General features: G+C 47.4%; 1 protein-coding gene across 4 annotated transcripts in view; it reads right to left on the reverse strand.

Moving 5' to 3' along the window:
- The window catches only part of LOC115127544 (ABC transporter G family member 20-like), a 117440-nt gene that overhangs the window by 26490 nt on the left and 75582 nt on the right, over positions 1-15368 (reverse strand). For all 4 annotated transcript variants that reach the window (XM_065023023.1, XM_065023024.1, XM_065023026.1 and 1 more), the window contains one exon: positions 6782-6889. In XM_065023023.1, coding sequence (XP_064879095.1) covers positions 6782-6889 — 108 coding nt within the window. The remainder of the gene's footprint in view (positions 1-6781; positions 6890-15368) is intronic.

The following is a 15368-nucleotide window of genomic DNA, read 5'->3' on the forward strand; positions in this document are numbered from 1 at the left end:
GGGGGACTCTCCTGTAAAGATAGAGGATTTATGTTTTCCCTGTTTGGACATCTCCTGTAAAGATTGAGGATTTATGTTTTCCCTGTTTGGACATTAAAAGACTCTGTTTCTGTTAAATCGCTTATGGGTCCTCACTCATCTGCATAACAGAAGAATCTGACCAAGAATGGACCCAGCGACTTCGGATCCTCTCTACTCAGCCGTCGAGATCCAGGGAGCGATGCTAGGCAGACACGAGCAGGAATTGTCTGCTGCTCGACATGCCGTTGAGACCCTGGCCGCCCAAGTCTCCGACCTCTCGAAACATATTCACAATCTCCGCCTCGATCCACCGGCTACTTCCAGGGCTTCCGAGTCTCCGGAGCCCAGAATTAATAACCCACCGTGTTACTCTGGGGAGCCCACTGAATGCCGCTCGTTCCTCACCCAGTGTGATATTGTGTTCTCTCTCCAGCCCAACACGTACTCCAGGGGTACAGCTCGTATCGCCTACGTCATATCTCTCCTTACTGGACGGGCTCGTGAGTGGGGCACGGCAATCTGGGAGGCAAGGGCTGAGTGTACTAACCAGTATCAGAACTTTAAGGAGGAGATGATACGGGTTTTTGATCGTTCAGTTTTTGGGAAAGAAGCTTCCAGGGCCCTGTCTTCCCTATGTCAAGGTAATCGATCCATAACGGACTACTCTATAGAGTTTCGCACTCTTGCTGCCTCCAGTGACTGGAACGAGCCGGCGTTGCTCGCTCGTTTTCTGGAGGGTCTCCACGCGGAGGTAAAGGATGAGATTCTCTCCCGGGAGGTTCCTTCCAGCGTGGATTCTTTGATTGAACTCGCTATTCGCATAGAACGACGGGTAGATCTTCGTCACCGAGCTCGTGGAAGAGAGCTCGCGTTATCCGTTTCCCCCCTCTCCGCATCACTACCATCTTCCTCCACTGGCTCAGGTGCTGAGCCCATGCAGCTGGGGGGTATTCGCATCTCGACTAAGGAGAGGGAACGGAGAATCACCAACCGCCTCTGTCTCTATTGCGGTTCCGCTGGTCATTTTGTCATTTCATGTCCAGTAAAAGCCAGAGCTCATCAGTAAGCGGAGGGCTACTGGTGAGCGCTACTATTCAGGTCTCTCCTTCAAGATCCTGTACTACCTTGTCGGTCCATCTACGCTGGACCGGTTCGGCAGCTTCCTGCAGTGCCTTGATAGACTCTGGGGCGGAGGGCTGTTTTATGGACGAAGCCTGGGCTCGGGAACATGACATTCCTCTCAGACAGTTAGGGGGAGCCCACGGCCATGTTCGCCTTGGATGGTAGTCCTCTCCCCAGGATTCAGCGTGAAACGCTACCTTTAACCCTCACTGTCTCTGGTAATCATAGCGAAACCATTTCTTTTTTGATTTTTCGTTCACCTTTTACACCTGTTGTTTTGGGCCATCCCTGGCTAGTGTGTCATAATCCTTCTATTAATTGGTCTAGTAACTCTATCCTCTCCTGGAACGTCTCTTGTCATGTGAAATGTTTAATGTCTGCTATCCCTCCTGTTTCTTCTGCCCCCTCTTCACAGGAGGAGCCTGGTGATTTGACAGGGGTGCCGGAGGAATATCATGATCTGCGCACGGTCTTCAGTCGGTCCAGGGCCACCTCCCTTCCTCCTCACCGGTCGTATGATTGTAGTATTGATCTCCTTCCGGGTACCACTCCCCCCGGGGTAGACTATACTCTCTGTCGGCTCCCGAACGTAAGGCTCTCGAAGATTATTTGTCTGTAGCTCTCGACGCCGGTACCGTAGTCCCTTCCTCCTCTCCCGCCGGAGCGGGGTTTTTTTTTGTTAAGAAAAAGGACGGGACCCTGCGCCCCTGCGTGGATTATCGAGGGCTGAATGACATAACGGTTAAGAATCGTTATCCGCTTCCCCTTATGTCTTCAGCCTTCGAGATCCTGCAGGGAGCCAGGTTTTTCACTAAGTTGGACCTTCGTAACGCTTACCATCTCGTGCGCATCAGGGAGGGGGACGAGTGGAAAACGGCGTTTAACACTCCTTTAGGGCACTTTGAATACCGGGTTCTGCCGTTCGGTCTCGCTAACGCTCCAGCTGTCTTTCAGGCATTAGTGAATGATGTACTGAGAGACATGCTGAACATCTTTGTTTTCGTTTACCTTGACGATATCCTGATTTTTTCACCGTCACTCCAGATTCATGTTCAGCACGTTCGACGTGTCCTCCAGCGCCTTTTAGAGAATTGTCTTTATGTGAAGGCTGAGAAGTGCGCTTTTCATGTCTCCTCCGTCACATTTCTCGGTTCTGTTATTTCCGCTGAAGGCATTCAGATGGATCCCGCTAAGGTCCAAGCTGTCAGCGATTGGCCCGTCCCTAAGTCACGTGTCGAGCTGCAGCGCTTTCTCGGTTTCGCGAATTTCTATCGTCGTTTCATTCGTAATTTCGGTCAGGTGGCAGCTCCTCTCACAGCCCTTACTTCTGTCAAGACGTGCTTTAAGTGGTCCGTTTCCGCCCAGGGAGCTTTTGATCTCCTCAAGAAGTGTTTTACATCCGCTCCTATCCTTGTTACACCTGACGTCTTTAGACAGTTCATTGTCGAGGTTGACGCGTCAGAGGTGGGCGTGGGAGCCATTCTGTCCCAGCGCTCCCATTCTGACGATAAGGTCCACCCTTGCGCGTATTTTTCTCATCGCCTGTCGCCGTCAGAACGTAACTATGATGTGGGAAACCGCGAACTGCTCGCCATCCGCTTAGCCCTAGGCGAATGGCGACAGTGGTTGGAGGGGGCGACCGTTCCTTTTGTCGTTTGGACTGACCATAAGAACCTTGAGTACATCCGTTCTGCCAAACGACTTAATGCGCGTCAGGCTCGTTGGCCGCTGTTTTTCGCTCGTTTCGAGTTCGTTATTTCTTATCGTCCGGGCTCAAAGAACACCAAGCCTGATGCTTTATCCCGTCTCTTCAGTTCTTCAGTAGCCTCCACCGACCCCGAGGGGATTCTCCCTGAGGGGCGTGTTGTCGGGTTGACTGTCTGGGGAATTGAGAGGCAGGTAAAGCAAGCACTCACTCACACTCCGTCGCCGCACGCTTGTCCTAGGAACCTTCTTTTCGTTCCCGTTCCTACTCGTCTGGCCGTTCTTCAGTGGGCTCACTCTGCCAAGTTAGCCGGCCACCCCGGCGTTCGGGGTACGCTTGCTTCTATTCGCCAGCGTTTTTGGTGGCCCACTCAGGAGCGTGACACGCGTCGTTTCGTGGCTGCTTGTTCGGACTGCGCGCAGACTAAGTCCGGTAACTCTCCTTCTGCCGGCCGTCTCAGACCGCTTTCCATTCCCTCTCGACCGTGGTCTCACATCGCCTTAGACTTTATTACCGGTCTGCCTTCGTCAGCGGGGAAGACTGTTATTCTAACGGTTGTCGATAGGTTCTCTAAGGCGGCTCATTTTATTCCCCTCGCTAAGCTTCCTTCTGCTAAAGAGACGGCACAAATCATCATTGAGAATGTTTTCAGAATTCATGGCCTTCCGTCAGACGCCGTTTCGGACAGGGGTCCGCAATTCACGTCTCAATTTTGGAGGGAGTTTTGCCGTTTGATTGGGGCTTCCGTCAGTCTCTCTTCCGGTTTTCACCCCCAGTCTAACGGTCAAGCAGAACGGGCCAATCAGACTATTGGTCGCATCTTACGCAGTCTTTCCTTTCGAAACCCTGCGTCTTGGGCAGAACAGCTCCCTGGGCAGAATACGCTCACAACTCGCTTCCTTCGTCTGCGACCGGGCTATCTCCTTTTCAGAGTAGCCTCGGGTACCAGCCTCCTCTGTTCTCGTCCCAGCTCGCCGAGTCCAGCGTCCCCTCCGCTCAGGCTTTTGTCCAACGTTGTGAGCGCACCTGGAAGAGGGTCAGGTCTGCACTTTGCCGTTATAGGGCGCAGACTGTGAGAGCCGCTAATAAGCGTAGGACTAAGAGTCCTAGGTATTGTCGCGGTCAGAGAGTATGGCTCTCCACTCGTAACCTTCCCCTTATGACAGCTTCTCGCAAATTGACCCCGCGGTTCATTGGTCCGTTCCGTATTTCTCAGGTCGTTAATCCTGTCGCAGTGCGACTTCTTCTTCCGCGACATCTTCGTCGCGTCCACCCGGTCTTCCATGTCTCCTGTGTCAAGCCTTTTCTTCGCGCCCCGTTCGTCCCCCCGTCCTTGTCGAGGGCGCACCTATCTACAGGGTCCGGAAGATTATGGACATGCGTCCTCGGGGCCGTGGTCATCAGTACCTAGTGGATTGGGAGGGGTACGGTCCTGAGGAAAGGAGTTGGGTTCCATCTCGGGACGTGCTGGACCGTTCGCTGATCGATGATTTCCTCCGTTGCCGCCAGGTTTCCTCCTCGAGTGCGCCAGGAGGCGCTCGGTGAGTGGGGGGGTACTGTCATGTATTGTCATGTTATGTCTTGTCCCTGTGCTTTCTCTTCTCTTCGTTTCCCCCTGCTGGTCGTATTAGGTTACTTTCTCTCTCTCTATCTCTCTCTCTCTCTATCGTTCCGTTCCTGCTCCCAGCTGTTCCTCATTCTCCTAACGACCTCGTTTACTCTCTCACACCTGTCCCCTCTTTTGCCCTCTGATTAAGTCTCTATTTCTCTCTCTGTTTCTGCTTCTGTCCTGGTCGGATTCTTGTTTGCTTTGCCCTTGTCCCGTCCTGTCGTAATCTGCCTCTTCATCAGATGCTGCGTGTGAGCAAGTGTCTCTGTCCTCTACGGCCCGCGCCTACCCGGAGGGACCAGCAGTCTGTTGCCGCTAGCCCTGCTATTCTCCTCTACTACTAGAAGGGGGACTCTCCTGTAAAGATAGAGGATTTATGTTTTCCCTGTTTGGACATCTCCTGTAAAGATTGAGGATTTATGTTTTCCCTGTTTGGACATTAAAAGACTCTGTTTCTGTTAAATCGCTTATGGGTCCTCACTCATCTGCATAACAGAAGAATCTGACCAAGAATGGACCCAGCGACTTCGGATCCTCTCTACTCAGCCGTCGAGATCCAGGGAGCGATGCTAGGCAGACACGAGCAGGAATTGTCTGCTGCTCGACATGCCGTTGAGACCCTGGCCGCCCAAGTCTCCGACCTCTCGAAACATATTCACAATCTCCGCCTCGATCCACCGGCTACTTCCAGGGCTTCCGAGTCTCCGGAGCCCAGAATTAATAACCCACCGTGTTACTCTGGGGAGCCCACTGAATGCCGCTCGTTCCTCACCCAGTGTGATATTGTGTTCTCTCTCCAGCCCAACACGTACTCCAGGGGTACAGCTCATATCGCCTACGTCATATCTCTCCTTACTGGACGGGCTCGTGAGTGGGGCACGGCAATCTGGGAGGCAAGGGCTGAGTGTACTAACCAGTATCAGAACTTTAAGGAGGAGATGATACGGGTTTTTGATCGTTCAGTTTTTGGGAAAGAAGCTTCCAGGGCCCTGTCTTCCCTATGTCAAGGTAATCGATCCAGTTTACAGTCTAGCCAGACACCTAGGTACTTATAGATGTCCACATATTCAAGGTCGGAACCATCCAGGGTGGTGATGCTAGTCAGGCGTGCGGGTGTAGGCAGCGAACGGTTGAAAAGCATGCATTTGGTTTTACTAGCGTTTAAGAGCAGTTGGAGGCCACGGAAGGAGTGTTGTATGGCATTGAAGCTCGTTTGGAGGTTAGATAGCACAGTGTCCAAGGACGGGCCAGCAGTATATAGAATGGTGTCGTCTGCGTAGAGGTGGATCAGGGAATCGCCGGCAGCAAGAGCAACATCATTGATATATACAGAGAAAAGAGTCGGCCCGAGAATTGAACCCTGTGGCACCCCCATAGAGACTGCCAGAGGACCAGACAGCATGCCCTCCGATTTGACACACTGAACTCTGTCTGCAAAGTAGTTGGTGAACCAGGCAAGGCAGTCATCCGAAAAACCGAGGTTACTAAGTCTGCCGATAAGAATATGGTGATTGACAGAGTCGAAAGCCTTGGCAAGGTCGATGAAGACGGCTGCACAGTACTGTCTTTTATCGATGGCGGTTATGATATCGTTTAGTACCTTGAGCGTGGCTGAGGTGCACCCGTGACCGGCTCGGAAACCAGATTGCACAGCGGAGAAGGTACGGTGGGATTCGAGATGGTCAGTGACCTGTTTGTTGACTTGGCTTTCGAAGACCTTAGATAGGCAGGGCAGGATGGATATAGGTCTGTAACAGTTTGGGTCCAGTGTGTCACCCCTTTGAAGAGGGGGATGACTGCGGCAGCTTTCAATCCTTGGGGATCTCAGACGATATGAAAGAGAGGTTGAACAGGCTGGTAATAGGGGTTGCGACAATGGTGGCGGATAGTTTCACAAATAGAGGGTCCAGATTGTCAAGCCCAGCTGATTTGTACGGGTCCAGGTTTTGCAGATCTTTCAGAACATCTGCTATCTGGATTTGGGTAAAGGAGAACCTGGAGAGGCTTGGGCGAGTAGCTGCGGGGGGGCGGAGCTGTTGGCCGAGGTTGGAGTAGCCAGCCGTTGAGAAATGCTTGTTCAAGTTACCTGGGAAACACTGACTTGGTTGGGTTTTCTTTATCCACGAAACATCTCAGAGTGCTGATCTGGGATCAGTTTAGCCTTTTAAATCATAATAAATAAGAGGGGGGATCTGATCCTAGATCAGCACTCAAAGGTGTGAGATTGGTCTTTGAAGGCATGAGGTTGGGTACAATAGTTGGGTTTTCAGTTTGGTTTTGGTTGAATGTGAGTGTCTGTGTGTGTGTGTGTGTCCAGTACATACTTGGCTCTCAGCACAGGGTCCACCCCGACTGTGGGTTCATCCAGAATCAATAACTGGGGGTTTTGAAGTAAGGCTGCTCCTAGAGACACCCTCCGTTTCTGCCCTCCGCTGTAAACACACACACACACACACACACACACACACACACACACACACACACACACACACACACACACACACACACACACACACACACACACACTCTCACACACACACACACACAGATCTAAGAGTTATTATACCAGATCTAAGAGTTATTATACCAGATCTAAGAGTTATTATACCAGATCTAAGAGTTATTATACCAGATCTAAGAGTTATTATACCAGATCTAAGAGTTATTATACCAGATCTAAGAGTTACTATACCAGATCTAAGAGCTACTATACCAGATCTAAGAGTTACTATACCAGATCTAAGAGTTATTATACCAGATCTAAGAGTTATTATACCAGATCTAAGAGTTATTATACCAGATCTAAGAGTTATTATCCCAGATCTAAGAGTTATTATACCAGATCTAAGAGTTATTATCCCAGATCTAAGAGTTATTATACCAGATCTAAGAGTTATTATACCAGATCTAAGAGTTATTATCCCAGATCTAAGAGTTATTATACCAGATCTAAGAGTTACTATACCAGATCTAAGAGTTACTATACCAGATCTAAGAGTTATTATACCAGATCTAAGAGTTATTATACCAGATCTAAGAGTTATTATACCAGATCTAAGAGTTATTATACCAGATCTAAGAGTTATTATCCAAGAGTAATCTTCCACCTTTATTCAGAATCCCATGAGTTGATGCCATGACGATAGCTACACAGCAGTTTAACACTGTTCCAGTGTCTATACGGGTCCACACTTCAGTGTAAAATTAACACACTATTTAGTGTTAAGACTTATTTTAATATTTCCCAGGTTGCCTTTCAACTAAATTGTAGAGTTACCACCCATGACTGTATTTGATAGTGACAAAGGGTATGGATGTTGCATTAACTCATTTTTAGTCCTGTGGCCTTCACCAAGTGAAATTCTAAGCCAGTGATGGGCAACTTCTGAACTAATCATGAGCTCATTTCCTGCAATTTTACACATTTTGCCATTGATTACTACAAGTTTAAATAGCTGACCGCTAGACTAATTTACCAATCTAAAATGGTTAGCTAACATGGGCAAATTGAGTGACAATCAGAGCCTGACATAACAAGTGGAACCCTGACCTGTTCCCCGGACGTGCTACCTGTCCCAGACCTGCTGTTTTCAACTCTCTAGACACAGCAGGAGTGGTAGAGATACTCTGAATGACCGGATATGAAGATCCAACTGACATTTACTCCTGAGGTGCTGACCTGTTGCACCCTCTACAACCACTGTGATTATTATTATTTGACCCTGCTGGTCATCTATGAACATTTGAACATCTTGGCCATGTTCTGTTATAATCTCCACCGGTACAGCCAGAAGAGGACCGGCCACCCCCCATAGCCTGGTTCCTCTCTAGGTTTCTTCCTGGGTTCTGGCCTTTCTAGGGAGTTTATCCTAGCCACCGTGCTTCTACACCTGCATTGATTGCTGTTTGGGGTTTTAGGCTGGGTTTCTGTACAGCACTTTGTGACACCAGCTGAAGTAAGAAGGGCTTTATAAATACATTTGATTGATTGATTGATTGAAGTGAAGAACTGTTAATCCACATGGGCCGCCAGTTGCCCATCCCTGTCCTAAGTGAATATGCTGTCATTAAATACAAATGATTTAAAGGGATACTTCGATTTTGTCAATGCTAGTAGATTCCCATAGAATTCCAGTCATTGTGCTAATGCTAGTGGCTCGCGAATCTACCCCTAACTTCCTTCATACTGGACACAGAGACTTAAAAACGTAAAAGGCCTCTGCCAAAATCCTGAAGTATCCCTTTAATTTCTTAATGCCTTATTTTGAAGGCCTAATTTTACCCTGATACAGTGGCCTACAACTCATGGTTTACAGGCCACATCAAGTTCTGCAAGTCACATTATGCTGGCTTACAAAGTGGTGTGTCATTCCTATTGATATACAGCCAGAGCAGGGGATATCCAAAATGTAGAATTTTTATTCACCTGCAACTGCCAGAGTTGGGAAGATTAAAATATCAGACTTCCTAAAGCAATAAACTGGAACAACCATTTCACCAACACTGGGGTTATTTAACACCAACACTGGGGTTATTAACACCAACACTGGGGTTATTAACACCAACACTCTGGTTATTAACACTGGGGTTATTAACACCAACACTGGGGTTATTAACACCAACACTGGGGTTATTAACACCAACACTGGGGTTATTAACACCAACACTGGGGTTGTTAACACCAACACTGGGGTTATTAACACCAACACTGGGGTTATTAACACCAACACTGGGGTTATTAACACCAACACTGGGGTTATTAACACCAACACTGGGGTTATTAACACCAACACTCTGGTTATTAACACCAACACTGGGGTTATTAACACCAACACTGGGGTTATTAACACCAACACTGGGGTTATTAACACCAACACTCTGGTTGTTAACACCAACACTGGGGTTATTAACACCAACAATGGGGTTATTAACACCAACACTGGGGTTATTAACACCAACACTGGGTTTATTAACACCAACTCTGGTTATTAACACCAACACTGGGGTTATTAACACAAACACTGGGGTTATTAACACCAACACTGTGGTTATTAACACCACCGAGTGTTAATTTAACTCCTGAATCAACACTAGAAATGTTACCCTGAATAATCAACGCCAGGTAATACTGGCCAGTTTGCTGTGTACTCTTACTTTTACATCTAAGAGTAATAAGCAATCATTGAGGAGTTGTTTTGATGGAAGTGAGGGAGCCTTCTTTGGGCATTGACATCTTGGCAAATGTCTGTTGCATAACACCTACTGAGTTTCAGACAGGGCGGGCTGACTCCACAGCATTTTTACATGACAGAAGCCCGTGACAAACAAACATAAACCTCCTCAGGGAGAAACCGTTTCCTTCTCTTTCTATCTCTCTTGGTTGTAGTCTACTTTTCCACCAGATCAAAATGAGATATACTGAGTCCAAAACGGCACCCTATTTCCTATATAGTGCACTACTGGTCAAAAAAGTAGTGCACTACTGGTCAAAAGTAGTGCACTATACTGGGGATATGGTGCCATTTGGGACTCAGCCATAGTCTAGACACAGGGGAAGGAGATTGAAACCCCCTATAGACAAACTGGAGAGCCCAAAATGTTTGAAATGTCCCTTTCCACCTCTTTCTCCAAATCATTAACTACAGGACAGTATCAGAAGACATGTGCATAAGTACCAAGTGCTGCTTATATTTGGGACAGGTGTAGTTTGTAATTTATTTATAATTTTAAATGGAATATCATAAATTTTGGGGCATTAGTGGGAATAGTTTCCCATTCACAATTAGAGATGGTCACCAAGTCTTGTTGCCATGCCGTTTCCCACCACAGAACACCAGAACATGGATAAAAAGAGTAGAAACAGCTCACCTATTTTTACTCTGTGTTTGATCATTAGATGTTCAATGATTATTTTAAAAATGAAAAGTTTCACCATATTAAAAGAGGTCAGTTCACGTAACAAGGTGGACCTTAAAATGAGGGACAGGAAGTAAATGAATCACTAATAACAATAAATAAATAATCATCTTCAGAAATGACTGTCAAAACAACAACATAACTAGGGCTTTACAATGATGGGGAAACTTGGAGAAATGTTGGGGTTAAGTGTGTTAACATCTTCCTAGAAGTCACGAAGGATGCACAGAAAATGTTGGGGTTAAGTGGGTTCACATCTTCCTAGGGACGACGGAGGGACATGTCACAATGCAGAATTTTGGCACATTAGTTTGCCTTTATTCACATTAAAAATGAATGTGGTCTATATTAAAGGACACTTGATTTGATATCACAGGCTTTTAAAACTCAATATTGGTGCACAACTTCTACCTAAAACACACGTTTAGTGGTACCACCCTGGTGTATGTGCAGCATTGTTGCTTTTTAAAGGAGCTAGCATGGAGTATTATTGATTCCAGCTCGTAAATAAAATGGCATCGAGTTAACAATGCTCTGAAAGCTGAAGGAAAGGTTTCTGGAAATCCTGGGAAGTTTGGGAAAGATACTGGAATTTTGCAACCCTAATTACCTGAGTTTTCCAACCAGGCTGCTGTTGTGAGGTAGGTCCAGGAAGTCCACCAGGAAGTCCATGCGTGCCTGGGTGTCCGTAGATGACAGGCCGTGGATCCTTCCGAAGAACGTCAGAGTGTCACTGATAGAAAACTCATTGTACAACGCCAGGTCCTTAAGGAGAAACACAATGTTATGTCATGGTATGTGTTGTGTTTTGGTGTGTTGTGTTAATCAAGTGTTCGGCTGTGAGCTGTTAGTTGAAATCTTGGAAATAGAACCAGGTAATTTTACGCTGAGTAGCGTGAACCTCTCGCGGAGCTGTGCTGCTTATCCCCAGGTTTCATTTAAGTGAAAAGGAGAGTCTCATTTCCAGACAAAGTTAAGAGTCTAGTACAGCAGGCCAGTAACACGAGATACCTCTTCTGTACCATGGGGAAGGGTCAGTGCTATCCGGGATCCTTGGGACATCCCCATCCTAAACGATAACCCCAACCCTAACCCCTAACCCCTAACCTTCCCTTAAATTTATATTCATCATCACCAGCACCACCCCAACATCAATGATTTGCAGTAAAGTAGATATTAGTATTAGTAGATAATTACAAGGCAATGCCTCCTCATAATTGGCTAAAATCACACGATGCACACCGATGATGTAATTGAAAACACTTATCTTCCTCTATTTGTTTTACTAGAAAACATAGAAACACTCCATTTTAACATATGTTGATGTTGTGGTGGTGCTGGAGATGATGAACATGAAGTGGACATTTTTTTATAAGTATTAAATTGGTGTACTTTTTAACTCCATTTTCTCCCCAATTTAGTGATATCCATTTGGTAGTTACAGTCTTGTCCCATCGATGCAATTCCCGTATGGACTCGGGAGAGGCGAAGGTCGAGAGTCATGTGTCCTCCGAAACACGACCCCGCCAAGCCGCACTGCTTTTTGACACGCTGCTCGCTTAACCCGGAAACCAGCCGCACCAATGTGTCGGAGGAAACACCGTCCAGCTGGCGACCGACGTCGCCCGGCCCGCCACGAGGAGTCGCTAGATCGTGACGGGACAAGGACATCCCGGCCGGCCAAACCCTCCCCTGACACAGACGATGCTGGGCCAATTGTGCGCCGCCTCATGGGTCTCCTGGTCGTAGCCAGCTACGACACAGCCTAGGATTGAACCAGAGTCTGTAGTGACGCCTTAGACCGATGCGCCACTCAGAAGGCCCAAGTTGATTTAAAAAAAAATTCCCTTTAAACGTAACCCCTACCCCAACCTTAACCCGAACCTAACCCGAACCCTAACCTTAACCCCTTACCCTTATCCTAACCTTACCCTTACCCCTACCCTACCCTTACCTTAACCCCTACCCTTACCTTAACCCTTACCCCAACCTTAACCCTTACCCCAACCTTAACCCGAACCTAACCCGAACCCTAACCTTAACCCCTTACCCTTACCCTAACCTTACCCTTACCCCTACCCTACCCTTACCTTAACCCCTACCCTTACGTTAACCCTTACCCCAACCTTAACCCTTACCTAACCCGAACCCTAACCTTAACCAAGGACCATGGAGGATGACACCCCCTGGCTATGACTCTATTCCTAAGTAACTGATTATTTGACCACGCTGGTCATCTATGAACATTTGAACATCTTGGCCATGTTCAGTTATAATCTCCACCAGGCACAGCCAGAAGAGGACTGGGCACCCCACATAGCCTGGTTCCTCTTTAGGTTTCTTCCTAGGTTTTGGCCTTTCTAGGAGTTTTCCTAGCCACCGTGCTTCTACACCTGCATTGCTTGCTGTTTTGGGTTTCAGGCTGGGTTTCTGTACAGCACTTTGATATATCAGCTGATGTAAGAAAGGCTATATAAATACATTTGATTTGATAACAGTGTACCTGTGGCATGTACCCCACCATCCTCCCAGGGACCTGGTGTCCAGGAAATGCGGGCGGCTTCCCCAACACGCTGATGTGCCCTCGGGAGATCTTCAGGGTTCCCAGAATGCATTTCAACAGCGTGGTCTTCCCACACCCACTCGGACCCAGCAGGCCGTAGCTGCAAGGTAAGAGAGAACAGAATTTTGGGTTAAAAAAATTGACATGAGAGCCAAATCATAGATATCTACTATAGCCCTCAAACTCAACTCTGGACCTCCAAGCCAGTTCCACTGCATTTTTTAATTGTTCCCCTCTAGTCAGTGACTGATTTAGACCTGGGACAACAGGTGGGTGATTCCCCTCTAGTCAGTGACTGGCTTAGACCTGGGACAACAGGTGGGTGATTCCCCTCTAGTCAGTGACTGATTTAGACCTGGGACAACAGGTGGGTGATCCCCCTCTAGTCAGTGACTGACTTAGACCTGGGACAACAGGTGGGTGATTCCCCTCTAGTCAGTGACTGACTTAGACCTGGGACAACAGGTGGGTGATTCCCCTCTAGTCAGTGACTGATTTAGACCTGGGACAACAGGTGGGTGATTCCCCTCTAATCAGGGACTGATTTAGACCTGGGACAACAGGTGGGTGATTCCCCTCTAGTCAGTGACTGGCTTAGACCTGGGACAACAGGTGGGTGATTCCCCTCTAGTCAGTGACTGATTTAGACCTGGGACAACAGGTGGGTGATTCCCCTCTAGTCAGTGACTGATTTAGACCTGGGACAACAGGTGGGTGATTCCCCTCTAGTCAGTGACTGACTTAGACCTGGGACAACAGGTGGGTGATTCCCCTCTAGTCAGTGACTGACTTAGACCTGGGACAACAGGTGGGTGATTCCCCTCTAGTCAGTGACTGACTTAGACCTGGGACAACAGGTGGGTGATTCCCCTCTAGTCAGTGACTGACTTAGACCTGGGACAACAGGTGGGTGATTCCCCTCTAGTCAGTGACTGATTTAGACCTGGGACAACAGGTGGGTGATTCCCCTCTAGTCAGTGACTGATTTAGACCTGGGACAACAGGTGGGTGATTCCCCTCTAGTCAGTGACTGATTTAGACCTGGGACAACAGGTGGGTGATTCCCCTCTAGTCAGTGACTGATTTAGACCTGGGACAACAGGTGGGTGATTCCCCTCTAGTCAGTGACTGATTTAGACCTGGGACCACAGGTGGGTGATTCCCCTCTAGTCAGTGACTGATTTAGACCTGGGACAACAGGTGGGTGATTCCCCTCTAGTCAGTGACTGATTTAGACCTGGGACAACAGGTGGGTGATTCCCCTCTAGTCAGTGACTGATTTAGACCTGGGACAACAGGTGGGTGATTCCCCTCTAGTCAGTGACTGACTTAGACCTGGGACAACAGGTGGGTGTGATTAATGATCAGGTATAACAGAAAACCAGCAGACTCCAGACCTCGTAGGGTTAAGTACCCCTGTACTATATATAGTATGATAACATTGCTACCCTTATTTCTCACTACGGTCTGACTCTTAATTGTAACTCGCATACAACTTCCAATGACATCAATGCATGATTCAGGTGAAAATCCAAGTGAAGCCTACATTTTTACCATACGCAAGAATGCAATTATGTTGTTTACGTGTTAAAGGTATAGATTATCATTAGGCTATAAAGGGATAGTTTAAAAAATGACATATTGGTTTCCTCACCAGGGCCGGACTACTGCATTTGGGTTCCTGGAAAACAGCCAACGTCCTGCATTTCAACACATTTTGTGACCTCCAGAGATGGCCCACAACCCCCCAAAGAAACGGGGCCCTGGGGCACCTGCCCTGCGTGCCCGTTCAGTAATCAGGCCCTGTTCCTTACCCTGTAAGGGTATCATAGCAATCCATGCTTTGGTTTTGTTTACTTGGCCATTGTTTCAAATGTGGCACAAATCCAATGCAAGTCAAAGGTACCTACAGTATAAACTAGCCTTTTCACACTTCATGTCCAAACCATCATAAAGTATCTAAAACTTAATAGTGTCACTCAATTAACTTACTTATATATGATTTGGACACGAAGCTTGATTTTGTTGTAATGTCAGTGTGGGTTACTAACATGTGTCCCTGTGGTACGGTCAAGTTGAGGTTACTCAGGACTTTGAGTTTCCCGTACGACCGACACACCTCCCGACACCGGATCGCCAAATCCTCCAATCTGGGGAGGAGGGAGGAGCTTCCTGGTCCGCCTTCATCCTTCCTTCTGTCAACTTGAAGAAGATAAACAAACAAATGTAAAATAATATAATAATAATAATATATATATATATATATATATTCCCCCATAATTATCACTTTATTAAGGCAGGAATAGTAGTGAACAACAGGGGGATAAAGATGCAGAATAGCAGTGGGGTCCAGATTGGTACCGTGCTGGTACCAACAGTGTATATATAGCAGCCACTGTTACCCATGCTGGGGTGGAGTATATATAGCAGCT

The sequence above is a fragment of the Oncorhynchus nerka genome, linkage group LG10 (assembly GCF_034236695.1).
Source record: "Oncorhynchus nerka isolate Pitt River linkage group LG10, Oner_Uvic_2.0, whole genome shotgun sequence".
NCBI classification, from domain to species: domain Eukaryota; kingdom Metazoa; phylum Chordata; class Actinopteri; order Salmoniformes; family Salmonidae; genus Oncorhynchus; species Oncorhynchus nerka.